Here is a 26536-nt window from a genome sequence, read left to right as displayed (position 1 = left end):
GCGGGGTCACGGCGGGCCCCGGGGGCCTGGGTAAACACTGGCCGATCCAGCCAACACATGCTCCACACTGGGTTGTGCAAGGCAGCCGTGGGACATCTGGCCACATCACAGCACTGCGTTCCTGCTTTATGAGCAACAACAGCCATAAGTTTGACTAGAATAGAAGTGGCAGAAGTAAACCCAGTGGCCCGCTGCAGAAAATGCTGACTGTGGGGAAGGGAGGCGAACGGCATGGGATAAAGCAAGACGGAGAAGGACAGGGGAAAGGAGTGTGTGTGGAAAGAATGGGAAGATAGAGGCAGAATGAGCGAAGCAGGCGAGAAAGCTGACCATGAACAAAAAGGCTCACAGTGTGTTCACAAGGAGAGCACCGAGTTTTGTCCTTATAAGGTTATTATGCATGTGTGTAAGAAAGGACGCGGCACAGGATGTTCACATAAATGTCTTTAATTCACAATTCAAAAGTCTCCATATTTTAGGCTTTAACAGATGGTTATGTTTGTCACCCGGAAGTGTATTTTAAAATGATGTCCATGGAATAACTATCTTCAGAGGTCTGAGCCAGAGGCAATTTTTTTTGTTTTTTGCTTCATTAATAACATTTTTCTTCAGCACTATTTATCCATCCGTCTTGCTCTCATTCAGCCAATTCCTTCTACTCACACAACACACCGTTTCAGTTTCAACAATATCAACTAATTCACCATTACAAGACCCCAGTGGTGAGCACGCCATCATTGCTGAACTGGCTGTAACCTACACCAGTTCCCACACTTATCTATCTGCGGTAACCCATTAGGGTTTACTGGATGACCCCCGACCTCGGTTGAGGTCGTGGCCAGGGCCTTCATTAGGGAATAAATCATAAACACCTGAGCAGCTGACCTGGGCATGGTGCTGGGGCTGCAGTCATGTGGTATTCATTTGGAGTCGCAGTGGCGTGTAAATCGCGTTAAACCAGTGCCTGCGACCCTCAGGACTCAGAGCACATATTAAAAATGCAACTACAACCCACTCACTATGTGTCAGAATGTGTGCAACAGTGTGTGTCAGGTGGTTAGGAAACCTGGCTGCACGGTGAATGAATATGGCTTTATATAGAGCATGTAATTCAAGCTTTTTACACAATCCAACAATGGCTCACCATCGGTTCTGCTGCCTTTTTGTTGGCCCAACATCTTACTTAGGTAAGAGGAGTGACGTCGTGTTTTTGATGTGACAATTGCTGTTAATCAATCAGCCATTTACTACAATACTGTTCTATATAAACTCAAGATGACTCTTTCAATATAAAGAAGGTAAACTATGAAAGTACAACTTTACTTTAGGACTATATTTTTTGGGGACTGAACATTGTTTACAGAAAACGCTACAAGGGATGCGGTACTGTATTGTGCAAAGGTCTTGAGCCAAATGTTATTTCTTCATGTTTTGTTTTTCAGTTGGACTTTCTTGTCCTATTTTGTTTGAAACACGTAACAGACAACTTAGCAAAGAAACAAATTGAAATTGTATCTTTAGCCACTTTGTCGCCTTTCACAAAAACACAAATTCCAATTTCTTTAGCTGAATCTAAAGAAAAACTGACAGACATAAAATAGTATTTTTCCACCAACAGAGATCCTAAAGAGCCATTACGCTGAAGTGTGTGCAGGGTGTCCTTAAAAATTTGATGAAGCTGGGAAGCTGGGGGTCAAAAGAAGGACCTATCAGCAGGGTGGCTGTGAAGAAGCCACACTTAAGGAATGGAAACGTGAAAAGACTGAGGTTTGCCAAAAACTACACAGGAAATAGCCCCAAAATCAGTGGCAACAGGTCTGATGGAGTGATGAATCCAAATGTGAAATCTCTGATGAAATCTAAAGCAGGAAGTCATGAACGCATTTGATTGTCAACAACTTCAGATTTTCAGCATGACAATGATCCCAAACTCATTACCAATCCAGTTAAAGCTTACCTGGTTAGAACAAACACACAATGGTTGATTCTGTTCATTTGGACATAGCGTTTAGAGTGGGAAAAACGTTTCGTCACTCATCCGAGTGAGTTAAATTAGAGTTTTAATATAAATATTTATAGCAAGAACAGAACAAAAGACTACAAACTCTTTTTACCTTATTCATTGCATTCCATGTACATTTCTGCACATTTTAATAAAACACTGGACCCATTTCCCACTTTTTGAGAAAAAATACAAAGAAAGCTCAAAACTTTTGCACTGTAGTGGTGGATTGTGGTGCTTGTCACTTACCTCTCCTCGGACTTTCATGGTTAAAGAGGATCCCGTTGACAGCAAACATGTTGTAGGCCTCTCGGAAGTTCACCACAATCCAGTAGGCATAGAGTTTAGCAGCTCCTGAGGGCAGAGGGAAAAATAATCAGTATCAATTTTATATCAATTTAAATTAAATTTATGGAAGGAAATGTCACTTCAGGAAAACATAAAGCCATTTTTATTCTTTGGATACTTTTCTACACTTTATTTGCATAACAAGTCAGAATAAAAAGATATATAGAGTGAATCTTATAAACAGAGACCTGATCTCCTCTAAAAGACAAGCTACATTTCATGGAATACAACACGCATGGATCATATTTTGAAATCAAGAGCTTGAAGTGCAGATTCCTGCTGATTGAGTAAAAGCAGGCTTGTACAGAAAGTTCTCCCCATTTTCCTCCTCCCTTCTCCTATGACGAGTAGAAGAAACAAGGCAAATGAAGGGAGGAGCCTGTTGATTAAGCCATAGGTCAGGATGTACAACTGGAGGTGAAGGGAGGTCACCATGGTGACCACCGCCTCCCCTTCCTTGAGTCTAATTAATAAAGGTGCAGCCCTTCTTGAGATGGTATGCACCTCCCATGCAGCTTCAGACTGAGTGCTGACAGATGCGGAAAGTGTCAGTGAAGAGACCATTTAGACAACATAGAATATGAAAGACACACGTACGGCGTGTGTGTGTGTGTGTGTGTGTGTGTGTGTGTCCGTACGTTGCATGCATTGAAAGTCAGTGTTGAGTGCTGTGGATATAAAGGTGTCTTTGTTAAAACGAGAGCTACTCCAAGTCAGACGGCTGGCCTCGGGGTGTGTGTAGAGCTCAAACGCAGTCTAAGAACTGAAGCCCCCTCTATTCATTCACTCACACACATGCACACACATACACGCACTCCTAGAGAAAGAGAGAGAGAGAGAGTTCAAGAAAAAGTGGAGAAGAGGCATCAAGTAATCTCTGTTTGTATGCCCTTACAAGGCCAAGTACAAGTGTCTGACAAATGGTGAGAGGTAGAGAAAGTAAGGAAATCCTTGTGTGTGTTAATGTGGATGTCCATCTGCAAATGAGTCTTACCGTAAGGTGAGCGGGGGTAAAAGGGAGTGGTCTCCTTCTGAGGGATCTCCTGGACTTTGCCATACAGCTCACTGGTGGATGCCTGGTAGAACTTGACACTGTTGGTGAGACCACATGTCTTTATGGCATCCAGGAGGCGCAGCGTGCCTACACCGTCCACATTAGCTGTGTACTCAGCCAAGTCAAAGGAGATCTTGAAAAGAGAGAGAAAGAGAAAGGAAAAATGACACGTCATTAAAGCAACTTAGTGGAAAAACTGCTTCTAATAGAAACTGATTTGCATTTTTGGTTGACTGTACAAAGGAGCTGTCAACTTTGGATATAATATTTGGGGTCAAGTCTTTTTTTTAAATTTTTCGCCAGTGTGACCTTAGATTTATAACCGGAAAGATTTTCTTTTTTAATCAGTCAAACTTTGAAAAAGAAAATACCAGAGAAATACTTTTGTAACTCAGGTATACAACCAAAGAGGAAACTGTGACATAAACGTACACAACATCATATCACAGGTCACCCTTCATACACCATGACACCCATGCAGTGTTGTACTCCATCTCCCAGAATTCCTGTTTCCAATATGAAAAGCCAAAAGCAGGGGACTTAACAAAGACTTGGGGGGAAATTAAGTTTAAATTAGAAATGGCTGTGCGCATGCATGTTTCTGTGTGTGTGTGTGTGTGTGTGTGTGTGTGTGTGTGTGTGCCAGGTTGGCCTCAGGCTCCAAATCAAGCGTGATGGTTAAAAGCGTGCCAGTTAGTGGTCACCACACCTGGAGTGAGTGGCATGAGCCAGGTCTGTATGGAGGAAACGCTTTGGCCCTTTAGTGCTTTCACACCAGTGCTGCACACACGGCCGGATAAAGACCCCTTATTTAAAACGGGACCTCGGAACACTGGGCCTCTATTCCACTCACAGGGCATACACACTTACATATAGACACACTCACAGAAACACAAGCAGTGAGCAGGTTTGATCAGGTTCAATTACACTCCACAACTCAGTGTAATTACCTGTGACGCTTCACTCACGCTTTGACTTTGCATTCTGGCATTTGGTTATATTTACATCATTTACAAGAAAAAGTGAGAGGACGCATACTGTACATTGTATAATGACATTTTCAGTTACCCTCGTTGACAAGGACATCAAGTGGACAGAATAATAGCAAAAACTGAAGCGTCAGATGGTCCAGTTCAATACTTTTCTCTTTGACACTGACAACAAAAGATGAATTTTATGATCATAACAACTTTAAGCCATTGTATGATATCCACTTTGCACAGAGGAATATTTGACTAAATACTGCAGTGTTTTTGTAGCCAACTACAGCATGACCTTTATCAGTCTACAAATTTAACAAAAGCAGCCAGTGCTCAAAGCATTGGACACTTAAAAGCCTGGAAAAGTGTTACTTATGAGCCCTTTAAGAAATTACAAAACAAGCTCAACTCCTCGAAGCAACAAACAAAGAACTGAGTTTGCACAGTAGCATAAAAGAGCACAAAAAGACAGGGACATTATAAGAAAAAACATCTATATGAGACATAAGATTTAAGAGGGAAAAAGTTTTGAAACATTTTAAGCACTTTTCATGAGATCAGATTGGTGATTCCATGCATACAATTTTTATGTCCCAATGACAACTAAAATGAAATGAAATTCTATCAGGCAAAGTCTATTTACACCTACAGGCCACTCTTTCAAGGATGAGGATGTACACATCCTGGACAGGGAGGAACGCTGGTTTGAGCGCGGAGTCAAGGAGGCCATTTACATGAAAAGGCAAAGACCATCTCTGAATCGAAGAGAGGGCCTAAAGGTACATCTTTCACCATCTGCAAAGCTGTGATTGCAGCCATTCCCCAACTCTCTGTCAGTGGTACTTATGGCCATTGATCAGTGGTTGCTGATCAATAGTCATGACAATTTACATATTAATGATTAAGGAACTGACCTCACAGCCCATTGTTCATTCAGTGGTGCTAGTTTCAGCCATTGTGCAAATGTACTGTTTATAAGATTGGGGAAACCTGCAGTCAGGTGAGACTGAAGAAATCACTTGGATGAGTGACGTCCAGATGAACAGAATCAACCTTTTGGGGGTTGCTTCCAAATAAGTGCCCAGAGGCACTTTATGATGGCTGCTGAATAGTGAGACTTGGAACTAAAAGGACGTTCTGTGTTCAGATTCAGATTTGGATATGCAAAGCTCCCAGAAGAGCTGCTTTAGTGCAGAGAAAGAGTAAACGTTATGAAGAGCAATAGAGGGGCTTTCTTTGTAAATCTGGACAATCATAATGACGAGACAGATAAATATACTGAAAATATGAATCGGGAGCAAATCCAAGAAGATATCAAGACACTTTTACGGGGCTTCCCCTCCACCTTGGAGACTACACAAACACACAAAAATGAAAACTTAAGCACAACAAAAGGAATAAAAATGCAAAAGGGTAAATGATGTTAATGTGCACACCATAGAGAAGTACCTGCTCACACTACTTCGACCTTGTAAGCCATATTTTCTAAGACCTACTTTGTGTGCAAGGTTGTGGTGAGTGCGTGTGCACACACACACACACACACACACACACACACACACACACCTTGTATCAAAACCAGCTGAGAGGGGCAGGGTCCAGGATGCCTTGACAGCTTAAATCAAACAAATTGCCCTAATGCCTCCATTCTCTGTCATTATGTAAGGCACAGCCTGAGCGCTGATGCTTTAAAGGCCAGACGTTTGTGTACATTGCTATATGTGTGTGTGTTCTGTGGGGGGTGGGGGTAGGGGGTTGCTTCTGGGCCCCTCAGTCGACCTGGCAGATATTGTTCTTTCTGGGAAGCGAGCCAGGCCCTGTCAGCATTGGGGGTCCACAGCCAAACAAATATCCCGTTTAAAAAGCTTCTAACTGTCCAGGATATATTTGCAGTATTTGGTGGTTTCATTTCTTTCCTGCTCATACAAGGTTTGTTGAAATGTGTGCTTCAGACTCGGGAATGTGACTCCAGACGTGTAGGTGTGCGCGCACTCACGTATAACAGAGTGTTGGCGTGTGTCTTGACAGATGTATATGTATATGTATTTATATATATGAGCTACATTTATTCAGCCGTGGCCTTTCTGCATACCTGCAAGGCCTTATATACATACATATATACACAACAGTGGAGGAAGCATGTAAAGTTCCATTGTCCATTTACAAATCCAGGAACACATCCATCACTCAACAATTTAAAATAAAAATATCAATAACTTTGTATCATTTACTTAATTTTTTACACACATGGAGAATATAGATTTGAAATGTTAGTAGTTTTATATCATCACAACATTGTTCATTATTAGTACAATAGAATAAAAATTTTTAAAAAAGCAAACCACACTAAAGACCAAACCAATTTGACATCACCTGGATAATTATATCAGGTTCAGAGTCACCTGATCCAGGCCCAACTATAAGAAGAAGTAGTAGTAGCAGTAATAGCAGTAGTAGTAGTGGTGGTGGTGGTGATGGTGGTGTTGTTGTTTCTGTGTGTGTATTTAAATAAAATGTAGGACATGGGGAGATTCACACATAATGTGTTTGGGTGGGTGATCTGTGCTGGCATGTTCATCATGCAAGCAATCACAAACTTACAGCGCTTTGATTGGCCCTTAGCATAAACTAGGCTAGATGCGTGTTACCAACTTTATCTATATTCAATAATCCACTTCTTTGTGACTTGACAAATGGCAGCTTTTCTACCATAATGCAAGTAATGTAATATACTGGCATTTAAACAAGGCTTTGTTCACTCAAAAGTGCTTTAACCATAACTTACATTTTAACCATACGCTGATGCAGCACTATAGTCTGTATACTTTAAAGACTTCATTTACCTCACCTCCATGATCACTTTAGAATCACCAAGTAACCTCATATCATATCTTTGGAAGCCGGATTATCTGGAGGAAACACAAATATATTATATTCCAGAGACAACAGTAAAAATAAGTGAAAGTCACCATGAGTGGACAGCATTCTCACACGCTGACAGTGTGATACATCGCTTCTAACTGCAAGCAACCAAATAAAGAAAATCACTGCAATGCCTTGGAGGTGGAGAGAACAGAGAGAAGGAGAGGCCGGTATGAAGCATGAGTGGAAAGAAGGAGAAACAGTAGAGAGAGAAAGTGTGTGTGTGTGTGTGCGTGCGTGCGTGCGTGCGTGCGTGCGTGTGTGTGTACATGGTGATAAATATGGGTGGGGGTTTGTGGAGAGAAACCACAATCTATTACACCCTTACTCATCACATTACAGGCCAACTGAAATTAGAGCAGTCGTGTGTTAACAGAGCAAAGACAAACAGGCTAAATTCCCTCCAGCAGAGGGAGAGGGAGAGGGAGAGGAAGAGGGAGAGGGAGAGAGAGTGACCTGGAGACCCATGTTCTGACAAACAGATCAATTACAGTGCTTTAAACTACCATCATCAGCTTTACGAAGCCACTACTCCATAGAAACATCCTTTTGCACGGAAACACAAAGTCTTGATGGAGTGCTTCTTCCTCTCAGTGTTTATAATAATAGCTGGTGGCTAATTTTAGCAATTGTTTCCCTCCATCCACAATCATTTTACATGTAAACAGTCCCCTCATTCTTACAGGCCAGTCTCAGTCCCCCTCTACCTTTTTCCCCATTATTAGCTGGATTATAGACCAGGCTGTTTGATATCATTCAGCTGCTTCTCCATAGAGGAACATACTCCAGTTGCACCATCTTGGACTGCTGCTGAAGGTAATTCTTCACCTAATGTGAAGATCCACTGTAACCTGAACCTGCAACCGTGGAATCGGTAAAAAACTGATTCATGTGCTTCTGCACTAAGCTCAGTGAGGCCGCTGAGCCCAATGCAGTCCAAGACAGCAGAGTTGGAGTTCATCCACAGGATAAGAAACTCTCTGGAGAAGCATGACATGTATTTTACTCCCACATAGTGCTAGGTAGATTAAATATTTAAACAGTGGCTATGGCTCAGGATGCAAAGCAGGTCATCTAGTAGTCAGGAGGTTGGTTCGATCCCCGACTGCTACAGTCCGGTCACTCTTTTTATAGCGCAAATGTCTGCACAAATACACCTATATAACAAAAAGTACTCGCCCTGCCTACTGTTTAAACAGCAGCATTTGTCCAATGGTCAAATTAGCTTCAAAGACACCTCATGACATGGATGAGTAAAGGCAGGAGTCAAAGTCTAGCTTCTCTTGAGCAGTTTGTTTCAGCTCTTAGCAGTTTCATTACCATTTCATTTGATTGTTTATTTCATTATCACCATTGGCACTTAAAGATGTAATGCTTACATCCTTAGAAATAAATACAGCAATATTGAAACTTTCTATGAGCCAAGCAAAACTAGGGTTGTGACATCGTGTGTAAAGAGAAGAAAGCATGACAGATGAAGAACTGCAGTGGAACAAAATCGTGGGGGGGAAAAAAGCATCAAAGTGTTGGAGATATAATCACTACTTCTGGTCAAAACTCCAGACTCCAGAAATTTATGATAATGATGGTGAAAAATCAACACTAATCTTCACAATAAATTGTTCAGTTGTCATTCAGACAGCACTGAAGTGGTGTTGTTGTATCATAAAATCATTTGAAATTACTGCACAGTTTTCCATGATTGGGTAATCTTGTGACGGTAGCCTAAGCTACTGTTGCTGTATGCGGCCCCAAACGCTCTCCAAACAGAGCCCTCATCATGTGTTGTGATAAAACTTGAGAGAAACGCCTCCACCTCTAGTCCTGTCTTTTTGTGTGACTCTGTCTGTGTATAAACACACACACCTGCTAGAAAAACAAAAGTGCTATTTTTTTCCCCCTTTTCTCTGTGCCAATTCGCCTTTCCCCAAAACGTAGACACAATAGAGGTGAAAAATGCCGGGAGAGTAAGATACACAAAGTGAACAGCAAGAGACAAAGGCGCGGATGCATGGCATTGCATCATCAGGCTGGAACGTGTTCGCTCTTTGCTCTGCTGTTTTCTCTCAGGAAGATGATCAACGATCAGGTAAAACTACAGGTACGAGAACCTGTTATGGAAACCTCCAAAAGTAACGTGCTCACCGCTTGCAAACATGAGAATGTTAGTAATCCTCAAACAGCACAGTACAGACAAACATATCTACTTTATGCCAAGAATTCCCTTGTGACCAACATTTATGGGTTTAAGACTTAATTTAGACACACAGATCAAAGCTTTCAGCTTGTCTAAGTGCACCTGAAGGAAATACAAATACTGTGCATATTAATAGGGCCTTGGTTCAGCATGAGCTGCTAAAAAAAAAAAAAAAGCATAGTTTGTATGCTTCACGTTGTTTACACAAGGTTTTTTTTTAGAAACGTTAGGAGGGAATCGAAGACAGAATAGAAAACATTTTTAAAAAGTGACGTAATTTAATACAAAACTGCAAAACTGAAATCGACATCTAATTTTATAGTGACATCTCCATATTAAATGGACTGGTTGTTATACAGTGCTTTTCTATTCTACCTGAGCACTCACAGCACGCCTCATTTATGCAACCACTTTTTTCTATGCCTAAGTGCTTTCTTTCTAACATTCACTCTCTGATGGAAACATTAGAGAGCAACTTGGGGTTTAGCATCTTGCTCAAGGATATTTGGCATACAGACTGGAACAGCCAGGGAACGAACCATCAACCTTTCGATTAGTAGATGACCTGCTCTACCTCCTGAGCTGCAGCCACCCCAAATACTGCTTTACATTTAGCAGTATTTCAATATTTTTCAGTATAAAAGCTCAAATGTTACTTCCATACCTGCAAAGACAGCTAATTTGTTTGCAAACGCTCACTATTTTACAAACCAGGCATGGAGACCATTCATCTTCGGAATAAAAGTCGTTCCTTACAACCAAAACCAACAGGCAAACACACGGCACTTGTAAACTATGGGGGGGGGGAGCATTTTTCTCTCGAAAACCAGTCTGTAACTAATATACAGGTGAAGTCCCTAAATTAGTATCAAGCTTCTGGGGAAAAAAGGAACGCACTCCAAAAACAACTCTGCATGACAGCTGCTCTAAAGTATCAGTATCACAAGATGAAGAGCATAACTTGTTTCATTTGTAGCTGGTGATAAAGAGCGTTCATCAGGTTGAAAATGGCACGGTCCTCCAGTAAAGATGGAAAGAAAAGGGTTGGTCAAACTCGTTTTATGTTTTATGACAGCTTCCTTTCATGTGGAGAATGAATTGCACGAGCATGCTCTCAAAATAGATTTTATACCTCATTTACTCAGGTCCTTCTTTTATAGAACATGAGGTGTAGCACTGAAGTGTTGATCTACTTTACGAGTACTTAAGACATAATTGTAAGTACTTTAAAGAAAAAGCAATGTTCATATTAATTTTTCAAATCAGGTATCCGTACATGGCACGACATGCATATACCCACTAATCCCCCATCCCACTGATGTTCACTCATCATTATGATCATATCTCAATCTCTACATTTTTCTGTCTAATTACAGGCGTCTTCTATTGAGTTGGTGCAATTGTTGCTGCAGCTATGGCAATGAACAAATACAAGTACACAGATCAGGTGGATGTGAAAGAGACAGATGGAGATGTGGGAGGGTGGCTAGAGCACGTGTGGACAGATACGTGCTGTGACAGCGTGTGTCAGGGCAGGTAGACTCTGAGTTGACGATTGACTGTCAAATTCAGGATTTATGCAGACGAGTCTGGAAAGTCCCAGTCTGCCTCGTGGCACTCCCATCTGCCTCTCTCTCGCTCCCCTTTCTCTCTGCATCGTTTTGTTTGGAAGCTATTGTTGCGAACAGGTGGTGGCCACGTTCACTCCGGCCTTCCGCCGGCATTAAAATACTCGAAATCTGAAGGGTATCAACACCAGAGCAATCAGTTTATGGTTTTATTAAGCTAGTTTTCACACACTGCCAAGACAAGAAACACGTAACCAAAATTTTCCCTGCATGTTATATAACTACTGTAGTAACACTGGCAAGAATGCATCAGATGGCCTTTTACGATGCTGCACAGTGCTTTATCAAAAGAAGGACACATCGATCGATTCATCGTCACCATGATACTATGATAAGGACAAAGCATGACTTATGTATACTGAGAGTCTTAATTAGAAAAGTATTAACTAGTTGATTCAATCATGTAACCAACCTAAAAATGTCCATAGGATAAAACGTAACTTCAAGTGGACCTAATACCCTCATTTGCTGCTATATATATTGTTTTTGGGAGGCTTTGGAGTAGAGTTGGACACTACACCAACCTAAATTTTTGGCTACCGTCCAGTCATACAGCTTTAGACAAGATTTCTTGGTTCTCTTTTCGCACCCACATTCAGTTAGGGTTGAACACTCAGGGTTGGCCTTCGACGGCTTTGCTGTCAACAGAACGGTTTGAAAGTTCTGGAATAGAGCCACGAAGTTCCAGTTCCACCTTGGCTGTCTGTGAAATGGTAACAAGAGTGATGCCAGTGATACTGGCATCAAATTAGCTGCTATTTGAATACAAGTATTCAGACAGGTGTATTTACATACCCCATTCTTTTAGCATTGGATAAGAGTACATGTACAAGCAATGATAAAACGCACTTCATTCTACTTTTCCCCGAATATCGTGATCTGCCCTGCAGACATGTACCACCAATCAGTCACTCCTACCTTGCAAACATAAACATGCTCGTAAACATGGCAACAGACCTTACCACGGTCATGCCTGCGGGGCTTTGTGGAGTAATCACGACACACCGACACAAGAATACACAGGTCGAAACCATTTTGTCATAAGTGACAAATTTTTGCTGAGGATTTCACTAGAAGATACTGCAGGTGTAAGATCATATCTATACACCAACTACAGAAAATGAATTGACTGTGTGTGTGTGTGTGTGGGGGGGGGGGGGGGGGGGGGAGAGAGAATAAGTGAACACCAGGCTACTCCACTGACAACACTGGGTTTGAAAAGTTCCTGGCCTAAGTGAGCAACAACACCAATCCACCATTTAGTGATAATGTACACTGAGACATGGTGAGGAAATTGAAGGTGACGGAGAAATTGTTTCATGGTTTAAATCCATATACCAGCTCTTTCCATGCAATATTATTGCTCTGGAAAGTTCTGGAGCTCCAAACTGATCTTCAGTGTCTTTGGGGGATTGCAGCAAAAGATATACATTAATAACAGCTGTTAAAATAGCTTTCTCTTTGCGCCTCTGTATAAGCATGTATAAAGCATACAGGTGTATGCTATATAATCTTCACTCTAAACTCACTCAAAGTCAGACCATGCAATACTCAGGAAAGCTGAAAAAACCCCAGAAGAGCTCCATCTCAAACTCTACAGGTCTCTAGATCTTAAATGTTAAAGTTGATGACAGTAAAATTACTAAAAGACTGAACGGGGACTGAATGGGATATTTGGAAGGGTTGCCAGGAGAAAAGCCTCAAGTTGCACGTGAACAAAACACAGGACTTCTGGAACGATGTTTGCTGGACACAAGGCCAAAGTGGAGATGTTCAGCCACAATTCAAAGCACCACATTTGGTGAAAACCAAACACATGATATAAATGCAAATACCACCTGTGAAACACAGTGATGGAGGCAGTGATGATTTGGCCTTGTCATTGAACTCCTCTGTATTGTATACCAAACTATTCTAGAGCTAAATGTCCGGCCGTCTGTTTGAGAGCGTGGTTTGATTGGAATCGGCTAATGCAAAACAATCCCAACTCAACGTAAAGACCTCAACTCAACTGAGATGGTGTCATGCAACCTTAAGGGAGCTGTGCATCAAAAAAAGGTCCATCCAAACCTTAATAAAGTTAAACAGTGCTGTGTAGACATGGCAGACTGATAAAGTCATGGAGAAAAAAAGGAAGTTCTACAAACTCCTGAATCGTGTGGTATATTTTTTCCACAGGACAATGTAGTTCTGTGTAAACATTTGTTTCTTTTGCGCTCTAACTACAGTTTTTGTCAAATAACACTAAAACTACATTCATCACAGAAAACATGGAAACTCCACACAGACAGGCGGTTCAAACACAAATCATTGCATATTTGTAATAAAATTACAAATAACCATATTTTCTACTAACTCACCAATAAACACTAGCTAATAACTAAACTATAACACGTTTTGTGACTTGTTTATAGCCCCCTGTTACATGAAGATGTATTGTATTGATTCACTTCAACTACATTTTTCCTAACTTTTCCGAACTCAAATTTACCTATCCTCACACCTCCCCTTTCGGGCCTTGTTTTGGGCCAGATGCATGAGCACTACTGTAGCTTTCTCTGCTCTAAATGTAGGTATTCATTTATCCATGGGCAAATGTAATTACATGCAATTATAAAACTGCATTTTACAACTTACTTTTTATTTCGCTATGTGAAGAATATATTAGTGGCTGAGCTGCAGTTGGGTGTTGCACACTGTGTTCAGACAAAACCTAATTGAAATTGTATAGTATTTACAGGGATACTTTTACTAGATTTGAGATATAAAGTTTAAAATTAAGACTTCTTTAGAGAAAAGGGTTTTTCCCTACATTTGATTATAATTGTGGATCTTTTTTGGATTAATTTGTGATGGATTTCTAGCATCTTCCATAACTGGAGATAAATGACTGATCACAAGTGTTTGAAGGCAGTCAAACCATTACACATGTACTTCTGTTATATATCTACTTGTATTACACATATTCCTTACGCCAAGTAAGACAGCTGAAAACCACTGAATCACAACAATATCCTAAATAACACATAACACCTCTCCTCCCTCCCCCTCTCTCTGTTACTCCTCACACTTTTTTATCAGCTGGCCAAGAGAAGATAACTTCAAAGTGAGCGGTCAGAAGAGAGGCAATGAAGGACCTCCCACACGTGAGACCCCCTGTCAGGACCAAACTGATCCTCTTTACACCTTCACCCTCCACCATTTCCCAGTCCTGTATCCCCCTCGAACTATCCCCTCCACTGATCAAGCTGCTGGGGCTGCTCCATTTGGCTGTAATCAGCACCCAACATCTTCTCTGATTAGAGAAAGCAGGGGTGGCGGGAAGTAAGACTTGACAAATCGGCACATTCTTCTGCAACTACTCTCCCTTTTCACCCCTCTTCATCCCCCCTCAATCCTCCTTTACCCCTCTCATAGACCCCACTTACACATGGCACCGCCCCCAGCCACCCCCGCCCATTCTGCACCACTAGCATGATGAATGCTATCCTTGTAAAGAGAGGAAGACACGTAGACACACACTTCTTCCCTGGTGTTGCCTGCATGATCCTGAAACAGAAGTGAAGTTTGGGGAGCACCCCCGCCCCCACCCTGCAGGTGCTACCTCTCTTAATTGCACACACAGACACACACTTGCACATCAATTTGAATGCAATCGCCACCATAACGGCACATTCCCATAAATACACTCCACAGCTGGCCACAATAACGTAGGCCAACACACTTTGGCGGCCCGTGGTAGCTGTCACTGTGCCATGTGACCAAAATGGAGCCCAGATTCTCATTCCATATTACGCCCGGCTTAAACAACCTCCCCTCTCTCTCATTCTGTCCCTCTACAGTCCTGCCCCACCTCAAACCCCAGTCAGTCTATCCTGGCCCACCCAGGGCCCCCTGGACAGAAGCAGCACAACAGCTGCGTGTGTGTGTTCCTGTGTGCATGTGTGTGCGCGTGTGTGTGTGATTGTGTCACAGAGACAGGAAAAAAAAAAAAGCAGGACCCCAGCATTACATGGTGCCTACTGGTTATAAATAACTTCTTGTCTGCCTAGCAGACTCACTCAAAGTGACACTTGAGAGAGTTCTATGAGCTGTATGTTGTCCTGTCAGGTTTTATTGGCACTTGAGATGAGCACTAATGTATGACTAAGGAGATTAAACACAGCATGTTTACAGACACCTTGGTTACAAGTAACTGAGTAACTATGCACTTTTTGAAAAAGAATTTCTCCTGAAGGAAGTCAGTTTCTTGGGCAGGTCTATTCATTTTCACTAAAGCAGCATCAAGTTTATTATTAAGAAGAAGAATAAAAAAAAGACTGACTGCCAAGACATTAGGATAAGATGCTGTATTTTTACTATTGAACTTTAACTACATCTCTCAGAAAAATGAAGGCTCAACTGCACATCCAAAACAAAACAAAGGATTTGATTTTTCTCATAGCTTCTGTGCTTTACACTGATGACGAATATCATTATGACCACTAGGGCTGGGCCATTCTATACCTTTCACGGTACAATGTTAGGCAATGATAAGAAAATGAAATATTGCGATAGAATATGGGTAAAACAGGCATGTGCAGTGCCTTTGTTTTCATAGGCACATGGCGAAAAAAAAGCGACGGAGAATGAGAAGGGCGAAAGCGGATCGTTGAATGAAACAGATGAACCAGAATTGGTTTGTAAAAATAGTGCAATTTCAGTGGTGTGGAACTGGTTTGGTTTTCGCCCATCAGATTCACACCAAAGCAAAGTTTTTTGTAGAACAGCAAGCGGGCCGTCGTGGCGAAGGGAGGAAACACGACAAAGCTATTTCATAATTTGAAGCAGAAGCACTTGTTGGGGTACAACAACTAATAAATTTGTGGAGCTATAAAGTATTTTGTCAATTATATCGTCAGTTATATCATTATCGCAAATTTTCAAATATATATTGTGATAAATACTTTTGACCATATTGCCCTGCCTTAATGACCACTAACAGGTGACGTGAATAAGAGGGATTATCTCTTTGCGATAGCATCAGGACCACTGAGCAATGGCAGAAAATGGCCTTTTCTTTTAGATCACATGGATGGCCGGGTTCATATCTCTCACTTACCTGGGAAACACCTGTCACCAGGATGCACTATGAAAAGAAGGCAAGCCGGTGGTGGCAGTGTGATGCTTTGAGCAAATGTTCTGCTGGGAAATGCCATCCATGTAGATGTTACTTTGACACGTACCAGCTAGTGATGGGTCGTTCGCGAACGAAATGGCTCTTAGAGCCGACTCTTTGACGTGAACGACGCGAGCCGGTTCCTTATCGCGAGCCGTCACGTTTTTTGTTTTTTTTTTGTTTTTTTCCCCTCTTTCTCTCACCCTCTCTCTCTCGCACTTTTTTTCCGCTTAACTCTGCACGCGAGTCTTGTGCTTTATGCTGGGCAGAGGGGGGAGGGGCGGTAGTTACACTCAATAGTGCAGGAACAGAGCGGGAGGGAGAGACAGAGAAAGAGCCAGGGACAACAACATCACATTAGAAAGGTATAGTAATCATCCACAACTATTTTCAGTTGCAGATGATAAAGGATTCAGAAAGTTTATTCATGCGGGCCCATATGACAGAAAATATGCATGTTCTTTTTGTTTTCATATTATAATTTATATTTAATTGTGTTGTGGTTTGCAGTGTTTTGTGTTGTTTCACTTTAAATTTGTAAAAGGAAAAAGCGGAAAATTTAAATAGTTAAAAGTTGAAATGTGAATAGTTGATTTTTGTATTATATGATTTATTTATTACATTTTTTGTGGAGTGAATAAATAAAAGTATATTTACGGTGGCCCCTACAGACAAAGCACGTAAAAACTCCAAAACACGTACAAACTCTGAAGCACATACAAACCCTGAAGCACGTACAAACTCCAAAACATGTAAAAACACGTACAAACTCCAAAACACGTAAAAACACGTAAAAACTCAGAAGCACATAAAAACTCAGAAGCACATAAAAACTCAAAACACGTACAAAAGACAACAGAAGTGCTCCAGGATGCTGGGCGCAGTGTTGAGCTTTTGTTACCTTGTGGCTACACAAGCCAGCAAGTACCAACGACCGGATTTGGTGTGTGGTAATAACAGGTAAATGACCTTTTTTTTTAAATTATTTGAATATATATGAGTGCCTGTGTATAAATACACAAACAATACACACATGCTTTCAATTGTGTAATTTAAGTGATCTAGTAGCTCTGCTTTGGAAGTTCAGTTCATGCTAGAAATGTGTTTTATATTTATATATAAACATATATAAATAAAACCACTTTTTTTACATTAGTAATTCCTTTTGTGCACAATTTTATATTATTGTTAATAATAAATTAATTAAAGCAACAAAACAACCTGAAGAGCCGGTTCGGAGCCAAAAGAGCCGGCTCTTTTTAGTGAGCCGAACCGAAAGAGCCGGATCTCTAAAAAGAGCCGGAAATCCCATCACTAGTACCAGCTACCTAAGCATTGTTGCACACCATGTGCACCCTTTCATAAAAATGGTACTCCCTTACGCCTGTAGCCTCTTTCAGTAGGATAATGTGTTCTGCCACAAAGCCAAAACAAAAGCAAGGAACAACGAGTTTGAGGTGTTGACTTTGCATTTAAATTCCCCAGATCTCAGTCCAATCGATTGCTACTTAATTAAAGAATATAAATTAAAAATGAATTCATTTGGCAGTTTAGCTCAGTGGGTGAGCAGGCGACCACATGCTCCGTAGCCCAAAAGCAGCAGTCCAGGTTGTTACTATTCAATAAAAAGTCAAAATGCCAAACAAAAATCATATTAGAAGAAGAATTAATTTAGCATTAAAACTATGCCAACGTGTGGATCTCACTGGGCTCAGGCTTGATTACTAACCCACTTGGTACTAACAACAAAATAATATCAACATCAAACTTTTTCCACCGGATTTTTCCAATTATGAAATCAATTTCTTCAAGTAAGACATCTTCCTTATGCATCAATGTGTTGAGAGCGATACGGTGATGACATCAGTGATGTCACTAAAACCTGCAGGGCCTTCACTGTGCTGGCACACTGCTAAACCAAAGAAGAACAGGGATGGGTAAACGAAATTACACACACACACACACACACACACACACACACGACGTCACAGTGGCGCACATTTGTAACCATGTGAGTGTTTTTGTCTCCATTTCTATGGTGACGTCTAGCCTCTACACATCAGGACACTCCTCAAAGATGGTGTGAGGAGGAGTGGCCAGCCTTTCCCAACTCCGTCACACCAACGGCTTTCATCTGGAGCGTATTAGAGACATTAGCACTTTCTTATCTCAACGCCTCCCTCCATGTCTTTCACCAGCTCCCCCCATTCCTGTCTCTTTCCTCCCTCACAGTACCTGCTCATTTTATTTTTCTTCAGCTGGGTACCTGTGTGTTCTTCAGATACAGAAAAGGGAAACAGTACAGAGGTGGACACAAAGGAAGGGGGCATTACACTACACTGCCACACTGTTAAGTAAAGTCTCTTAAACTATTATACTTGTATTAAGAAATAACTGGCTCAGATTCAAGTATATAAATCAGCACACATGCTCATATTTTTATATGAGCGCAAGCCAAGTCCACTCTGCTCTGTTTGAACGCAGTTCAGTTAAGGGAAGCAAAGATAATCAATCAAAACCCTGACACACACACACACACACACACACACACACACAGCTATGGTGAATTATAATCACAAATTACACTAAAATATATAAAAAGTAGGCTTACAGATATTAGCTGAGTGCTTCAACAAATAATACAATTAAGCAAACACTTATTAACACACACAGACAAACACACACATTTGTACTGGTCATCCATCTTGAGATGATGGCACTTAAGGCAGGCCTTACTGGGAAGAGGTATCATGCCGTGCTTAATGGGAGTACGTGCTGCAGAGCCTGGGCCTTGATAGGAATTTAATCTCTGCCATCTATCTCTATTAAAATGGCTCCGAATAGCTGAAGAGTTTGACACTGGCCTCAACAAAGTGCAATGATATTGACTCCAAAGATTTTAATGGATGGACAATTTTGAGGTAATGAGCATGACCAATGTGGTCAGTGTGCGCTAAGTTGTGGCCACCCAGTTGGCTTACTACATTTTGCTGGATTCTCTTGAACTGTGTCCACCATCCTTCATTATCAAGTTTAGCTTATTCTTAAGAGCAATCAAAGAGACCAATACACAACATTTTTTAAGGCTAAACCCTCAACTCGATAAGGTCGTTATCTGGGGAGGCCTCAGTGAAGTCTCAGTGAAGTTTTTAGGAGTATAACGGTCTATTTATGGTCACATGATATCACCACAGTCCTAGCAACTGACGTTTGAAGTGTACAAACAGGCTGCAGTATTCTCCTTAAAGGTAGGTGTCGCCACTCAGAGAAAAAGCTCTGAACTAACTTTGGTGTAACAGTAAAAGAAGTTAAAACAGGAATTAAAGCAATCACCGAGTTTTCCAGAACTCCTCCTCTTCCTCTGTACTATCTTGGAACCTCTGAGGCCCGGTATCGACATATACATAATCATACACTTGAACCTAGCTGGTCCAGACACACTGACCACACAAAGGTGCACAACCAGCCAAAACAATGCCAAAGGATGGCCCCACACTTATTTTTGGCACGCACTGCCATTCATTGGTGAGTAAAAAAACATGTCATTGATTAACAATGATTAATTGTATTTTATCTTATTTGTCTGACACTCATGTGAGACTAACATGAGTGGGTTTTTTTTTTTTTTTACCAAAGCCACTGACCCTAATACTAGTCATGTACTATTACCAAGAAAAAAAACTGTTTCCATCTTTGTGGCTCTCAGTGTTATATCTGTGCATGTCACCTGATCCTGAATACATCAACATGTCATCAGAAGAAAATCATGACTCACACTTTTACAGATCCACGTGCGCACACAAAAATCTAGACAAACCACACAAAGTCACGTATACACATAAAGAGAAAGGTTAGCAGAAGACAATTGCCTGGGTTCAAGTCCAACCCAGCTCCACCCGCCTCTCTCACCAGGGCGGGAACATCGTAGCAGGGGTCGGCATGCCGGGTCGGATCATTGCGGAGTGGCCTGTCTTTGAAGGAGGCCTGTGGCAGGGAAGGGTTTTCGGGAAGGGGAAGTGCTCTGCTGGAAGTTTTCAATATCAATGGAAAGGCTTTTTCTGCTACGCGGGGCAGCAGAATGGCTTTCCTTTTACTTTCCGTCGTGGTGGGATAAGGATTGGAAGATAATGTCAAAGAAACATGTGACAGGAATATTTCCAGGAAAGAAAAGCTAAACAATGCAATCCAATCCCCGAAGGGGAAAAAGCTTGTGGAATACATTGTTTGAAACCAAGTTATAAAAACTTTGTACTGACTTCAAACTTTAGTAAAGTGGTTTGTGTGGCTTACACAGTGTGCTGATATGAAAAGAAGACAGTGGCTGAAGAATAAATCCTGATCAGCCCACAGAAGCACATGCACTGTAGGAACAAGGTCTCCTGACCCGAACTATCTCACGATCCACCAGCAACCTGGCTAAACCACAAGTGCAACCTCTGGCTACCCAGATGTCTGCTCGAGAAAATAATCATATTCACGCAAGACCAGCAGGGTGAAGTTTCAGACTTAGGCTAAAAATAAGGCTTAAATGTAGTGATTTTAGAAGCTGTTAGTCTCATTATCATATCAGCAGTGCTGAAACACATCTTAAAAGTATTTAGCTACTTTAAAGTTCAAATCAGCATTGGCTATTGGTCATACTGTTATTTTAAACATCAGTATTAGCTCAATCCCTAATCACAGTCTCTTTAATTAATTATATGTTGTCCATAATAAGAACTAGTATAGACACGGCAGACTTAAAGCAATAACAGTAAAGATCTGCAATCCTGACAACTACACTTTAATGAAAATGTATTCATTTTAATTATTTATAATTTCCTCTAATTTAATTCAATCATTAGAACTGAGAGTTAAATACAATTGTAAAGTCTAATCATGTGGATAGAAGCAACAGCTGAAATGGAATCTAAACACACACAGTTTTTTTTACTTTATATTATAATTTCCAATTAGTAGTAGACTGTCAGCATTGTGCATCCTGTTAGCACATGCTAATTTGTTACCTTGCTATCTACCTTGAGGAGACTTTGCACTCAGCTCTGGCTTAAGGCCTTTCATAAATGTAGGGAAAATGTCTTGAAATATTTTTTTTTATTCCTGCAGTAAGGACTAATATTCCTCCAAGTAGTTAGATAAGTATGGGTTGATTTAGTCCAAAGCTCTTCCATTTAATTGTGATCATGACTTCATTACTCTCCAAGAAAGCAGACCAAAATGCCTGTTTTATCTAGACATTTAAAGAACACATCACTGTCATTACTCAGACAGCGATCCCAAGGAAAGTATATGAACAAAAGGACGGATTTTGTCAGTGGCTGTCCGTGTCAACTGTTTGAACACATTGTGAATGTATGCACTGATTTATATTCCAGCGGCTGCAGACATTTTCTGCGTGCATGCAGGAACAGACAAAAACTAAAAACCCATCACCTTCAATGAGACCACGATTAGCTGAGAGTATCGGCTGCCAGGGCTCTGCTGGCAGAGGACCAGGAGTGTCACTGTGGTATGTTGTTGTTTGCTTACAAGTCTAACCGCACTAGAAGATTGTGTCACAGACACAATAGCATCTCTCATTTCTACGTGTGTGCGTCTGTTGATACCTGCTGTCGGACTGAGAGATGATCCATGACGACTATGTGATGGGCATGTCTCAGCTGAATTCCTCAAATGGCAGTTAAGGTGGCAATTGCTTAGAATTATCAGCCTTTTTGTTGTGACTGAATTTCTTTTATATAAGTCAGATTCATGCCAAGATATGCAAATCTCACCGCTGGTGTCTGCCTACTCTCAGGAGCTTTGTGAGGAACACTTTGCTGCCGTTTCTTGTTTGGTTTCCAAAATGCAATGTTAAAAACCCTTTGATAACTAATGAAAACACATCAGCTCTGACTATGCCCTGTGTTCCCTCTATCTCGTATAGACAGGAAGCCAGCCCTGAGTTCTGAATATGTGAATATGCAGATGAAGTGTAAGGTATCACTGCAGAGGAAGAGGTTTCATATGCAAGGCTTTGAATGGGTCTCTGTGAGCTCAACTCGGTATCCGCTCCCACGCGGTAAATGGGTAAGGCGACCCTGGATGGACAGGTTGTGGTGAACCGTACCGGGAAAGCGGACGTCTGAGAGCTTTGTTGCTTTGGCTTCTGTAGCAAAGGAGCGGAGTAGAGGCGAGGACAGAGAACTCGTAAAAACATAAAGACAGTAGACACCAGATATCAGTGTGGACTTGCGTCTGAATCACTCAGCAGCTCGCTTTTGAGGGTTGTGCACTAAATCGTGCTGGGGCTAGTTACTGATGTATTTATGGACGGTGAAGTCTGCCATCTCATAAAAGAAAAGACTTCAACAGTGCCATGGTGCAGGTAATGTCTCTATGAGTTAAATGGAATTAAAAGGATTTTAAAAGCCCTTTTAAGATTTTAGAAAGGTTTCCAGCAACAGGAAATCATTTGGAACAGGAAACTCATCGCCAGTATCGTTCTCTCCAGAGATTTTGTTCCAAGTGGGATAGGATACAGCTTATTTTTACTCGGATTTTAATTGTGCAAAAAATTGTCCCTGTCATAACTTATAAAAGACTTTTTAATTTCCTACCACCTCAGGCAAAATGATCTGTCCATAGGCCCAGCTAAAAACAAAATGTCCTTTGAACAGTCTTTTACTTCCTATCTGTAAATTTGACTACAGTTCAGTCATGTTCATGTGTTTTTTTCCCTCGATTGTTGGTTTTATTTTGGTTTTATTACACAAGATAAAAATGTCCCAGAAAGTCTTGCCTCTTTCAACAACTTTCAAAGACACAAAAATGTCCTTCCAAACCCAGCTGCTCTGATTGTTACTCTGCTGCATGAAGTGGTCCTATGTATTGACATTTTCATCAACAAACGCCCAAATTTTTCTAAGTGAAATGACAGAATCAGCTGATACCTGTTAAGTAACAAGGCTTTAACACTAAGGGCTTTTTGAATTACTGTACTGAACTACAGTAACAACCCCAATGTGATCTGTAAATCTGCAAAAACAAGTAACAGTAGCAGTTAGATTTTACATGTGGTTATGATGGACTATATTTTCTCACTTAACCCACAAGTCAAAGTCAATAAACGAGAAGGGAACCAAGTCTTTCCATAAAACAGGGCTGCAACACTGTAGTTACCCATAAGTAACGTGTGTGTGTGTGTGTGTGTGTGTGTGTGTGTGTGTGTGTGTGTGTGTGTGTGTGTGTGTGTGTGTGTGTGTGTGTGTGTGTATGTATTGTGGCTCTCCCTAGGGCAGAAAGGTGCTGACTGACACTCTGGTAATGCCTCCATTTCTCTTAAACCCGAGCAGGGTCTACGCACCCTGAATGAAGACATGTCGCTGAGCAGCAAAGAAGGGGAGAAACATCTGGCTCTGAGATGTTGTCTCGCTCGCTCTCTGAGAGCTCCACTGGCAGAAGGATACAAGTTTAGACACAATCCAGAGAAACAAAAGACGGCTGAGCAGAGTCCAAAACTATTCAGCACCAGCTGTGAAGGCTGGAGCTTCATGCTGCATCGCAAATATTTACTTTCAATAGACAATGTCCCCCCCCCCCCCCCCCCTTTTATTTTTTAATTAAAATTGAACATTTATGAATTTATTTTGTTAAGAAATTACATTTTTATTAATTCATTTTTAAAACATATTTTTTACATTTTTGAATCATTTTGCAAACAAACTAAAAATGTAAATTCGTGAATAAACATAAAAAAAACTTCAACATAATTTTCTTTGATTTGCAGTAAATTGAAACTTTCTGTTTACAATTTCAGAGACATTCGCTCCTCTGTGGCATTTTAAAGTTGTGTAAAAGTGGACTACTATATTACTTTTATTTAAGTTATTGCTCATGTGGTGTGAATAACAGTGCACTAATGGCACAATTAACATTATTTTCTTAGAAATACATTTAGATAACATCATTTTAAAACAGTACTGTAAAAATATTAGTTTTGCTTTACTGCCAATCAATCAATCAATCAATCAATAAAACATATATGTGATTTATTAGAATGCATTTTTAAAGCTAGCAAAACATAACTGAGTTGAGTTTCTTTTTTTGTTTTACCTTGATTTTTTACACCTATGTTATATTTATACATCAATATAAAAAGTATCGCAACAATGTATAGTGAAAAGATGTAGAGTCACACAACAAGAACAACAACAACTCCAGTTTGGATGACATTTAACATTTGAGAAAAACTGAACTATTTCACATGCCAGAATTTGTCATTTATATTAATATACACATTTTTCAAATAATGTTTTAATTGCATTAATCAACTTAATTGGACCACAGAAAACATCTTATCAGTTCTTCTACTTTGTAATCTCATTGTCTCTGATAGCGACATAAAGACCCAGAAATAACACTTTACACAGAATAATGTAACGTGTGAGTAAACGTGTGTTTAAGCAGACTTGCTTAAAATAACTGAATATTCCCACCAGTGTCTGGGCATGCGTGTATCAAGTACAAACACCTGTGCACGATGACGGCGGAGTCGAGGACGAGTGTGTTTTTATTCAAGCTGTACACTTTACGGCCTCTCTGGCCCGAGCACGACAGTTTAATTTGACTATAATAAGATCAGGACGACAGATTGGTTTCACTGGACCGGGCAGGGTGTTTGACTTTTATTACAAACAGGCATCACTTGGAGACTATTACTGTAAACGTTTAGCCGTGGTGGTGGCCTGCTTCGGCCACACATGTGTAAACACTGTGAGTCTAGCAAGCCAGCTCCATGCCAGAGTAGATATTCCCATTCCCCTGGCATGTGGATACAGGAAAGATTTAGCATGGGAAGATCAAATTCCCAGGTGTGTGTGTGTGTAATGGCTGTCAGCATCAAAATGACTGGCCGGTCAGGGGAAAGAGTGAATGCTCCCCTCACCAGTGTTTGTGTATCCATGGCTTCTTTTTTCCCCTCTTCCCATCATTATATTAATAATTGAGGGAAGAAGCGCATAGAGGACTCTGCGTCTGTTACACCCCAGCAAGCCAAATGTGACGAGGTCACCTACAGCAGAGAGAGAGTGTGAGCAAAACCCGGATGTGGCGGAGAGATACGCAGCCATACAAGTAGTGCAAACTAAAGCACACATACACACTCATAAAAAAACAACCCCACTCTTCCCTGTGTAATTTCTTGCTTAACTCTCAGTAATCGTTTTGTGTGCGTGTGTGCGCGCATGTGTGTGTGTGTGAGACTGTGCAAAGTAAAGAAAACAGCCGAGTGTTTTCTTTGGAGTTTGCCCACACTGCACACAGACTGAGGAAAGCAGAGATTATCTCCTGACTAATCGTGTTCACTTCTCTCTTAGATGGTACTTATCGTCGCCCACTCGCAACCCCTCCCCATGCCTCCTCCTCGTCTTCATCATCACACACGCATGTCAACTCACACCCACACATGCACACGCGAGGACGCAAACATACACTCGAGGCGCACATAATCGCGGACCTAAGCGTGCTTTTTCTGATATGTTTAGCTGAACAAACACATGCGTGAGTATCACACACATCTCAGGGTCACTTACTTCAGTTTAGGCATGTCTATGATGCCCTACCTGTTAAGAGGGCACTTTTCAAAGCGATTTATACACCTCAGATGGGGCCTGCCACGGCTCTGTCCTAAAGAAAACAGCCTGGAGATATTTTTGAATTCAACGGTTTTGTGCACATCACTGAGTCGGCGTCATGGTTTGCTTTAGCTCGCCGTTTAGTGGAGTCATTAAAAATTTATTGACAGCACTTAACCATTAGAAAAGTCAGTGGTTCCAGCTTCTCAAAAAGGTGTGGTTATGCTGTTATTAGTCAGTACTAAACACAAAACAAGCCTTTAATGTGGGAAACTATTACTGCCTATTTTCTTACATTTTACTAATTCAATAGCCCAGTCAAAATTCATCGGTCACAGATGTATCATCAGCTCACAGGCATGGATCCTGACAAATGTGTCTTGGTAACAATTCAAGAGCAACAAAACGTATCCTTATATTAATTTAACATAGGATTTATTTAGATTTTTTTCCCCACTATCAGAACATATAAACACTAAAATCCAAGTTTTGCGCTGGTTCAGATAAAAACATTCAAGAGAATAATTAATTTTAAAATGAGCGTTGGCTGGAGCCCAACAGATAACCTCAGTGTAGTTTCTCTTTATGATAAATGATTACACCACCATTAGCTGATTTATGTGATAATGATGA

At 40.9% G+C, this 26536-nt stretch overlaps 1 protein-coding gene across 1 annotated transcript in view; it reads right to left on the bottom strand.

Annotated features, from left to right (window-relative positions):
- The window catches only part of gmds (GDP-mannose 4,6-dehydratase), a 201305-nt gene that overhangs the window by 130723 nt on the left and 44046 nt on the right, over nt 1–26536 (bottom strand). Inside the window, exons 5-6 of the mRNA XM_085375860.1 lie at nt 3345–3537; nt 2252–2356 (exon numbers count right to left, since the gene is read on the bottom strand). Coding sequence (XP_085231986.1) covers nt 2252–2356; nt 3345–3537 — 298 coding nt within the window. The remainder of the gene's footprint in view (nt 1–2251; nt 2357–3344; nt 3538–26536) is intronic.

This window comes from Diplotaxodon limnothrissa, linkage group LG17 (genome assembly GCF_057381915.1).
Source record: "Diplotaxodon limnothrissa isolate DT_005_m linkage group LG17, D_limnothrissa_male_GT1.1, whole genome shotgun sequence".
In the NCBI taxonomy this organism is placed as follows: domain Eukaryota; kingdom Metazoa; phylum Chordata; class Actinopteri; order Cichliformes; family Cichlidae; genus Diplotaxodon; species Diplotaxodon limnothrissa.
Note: the sequence above shows the minus strand (reverse complement) of the source record. Positions and strands in the feature narration are given on the sequence as shown.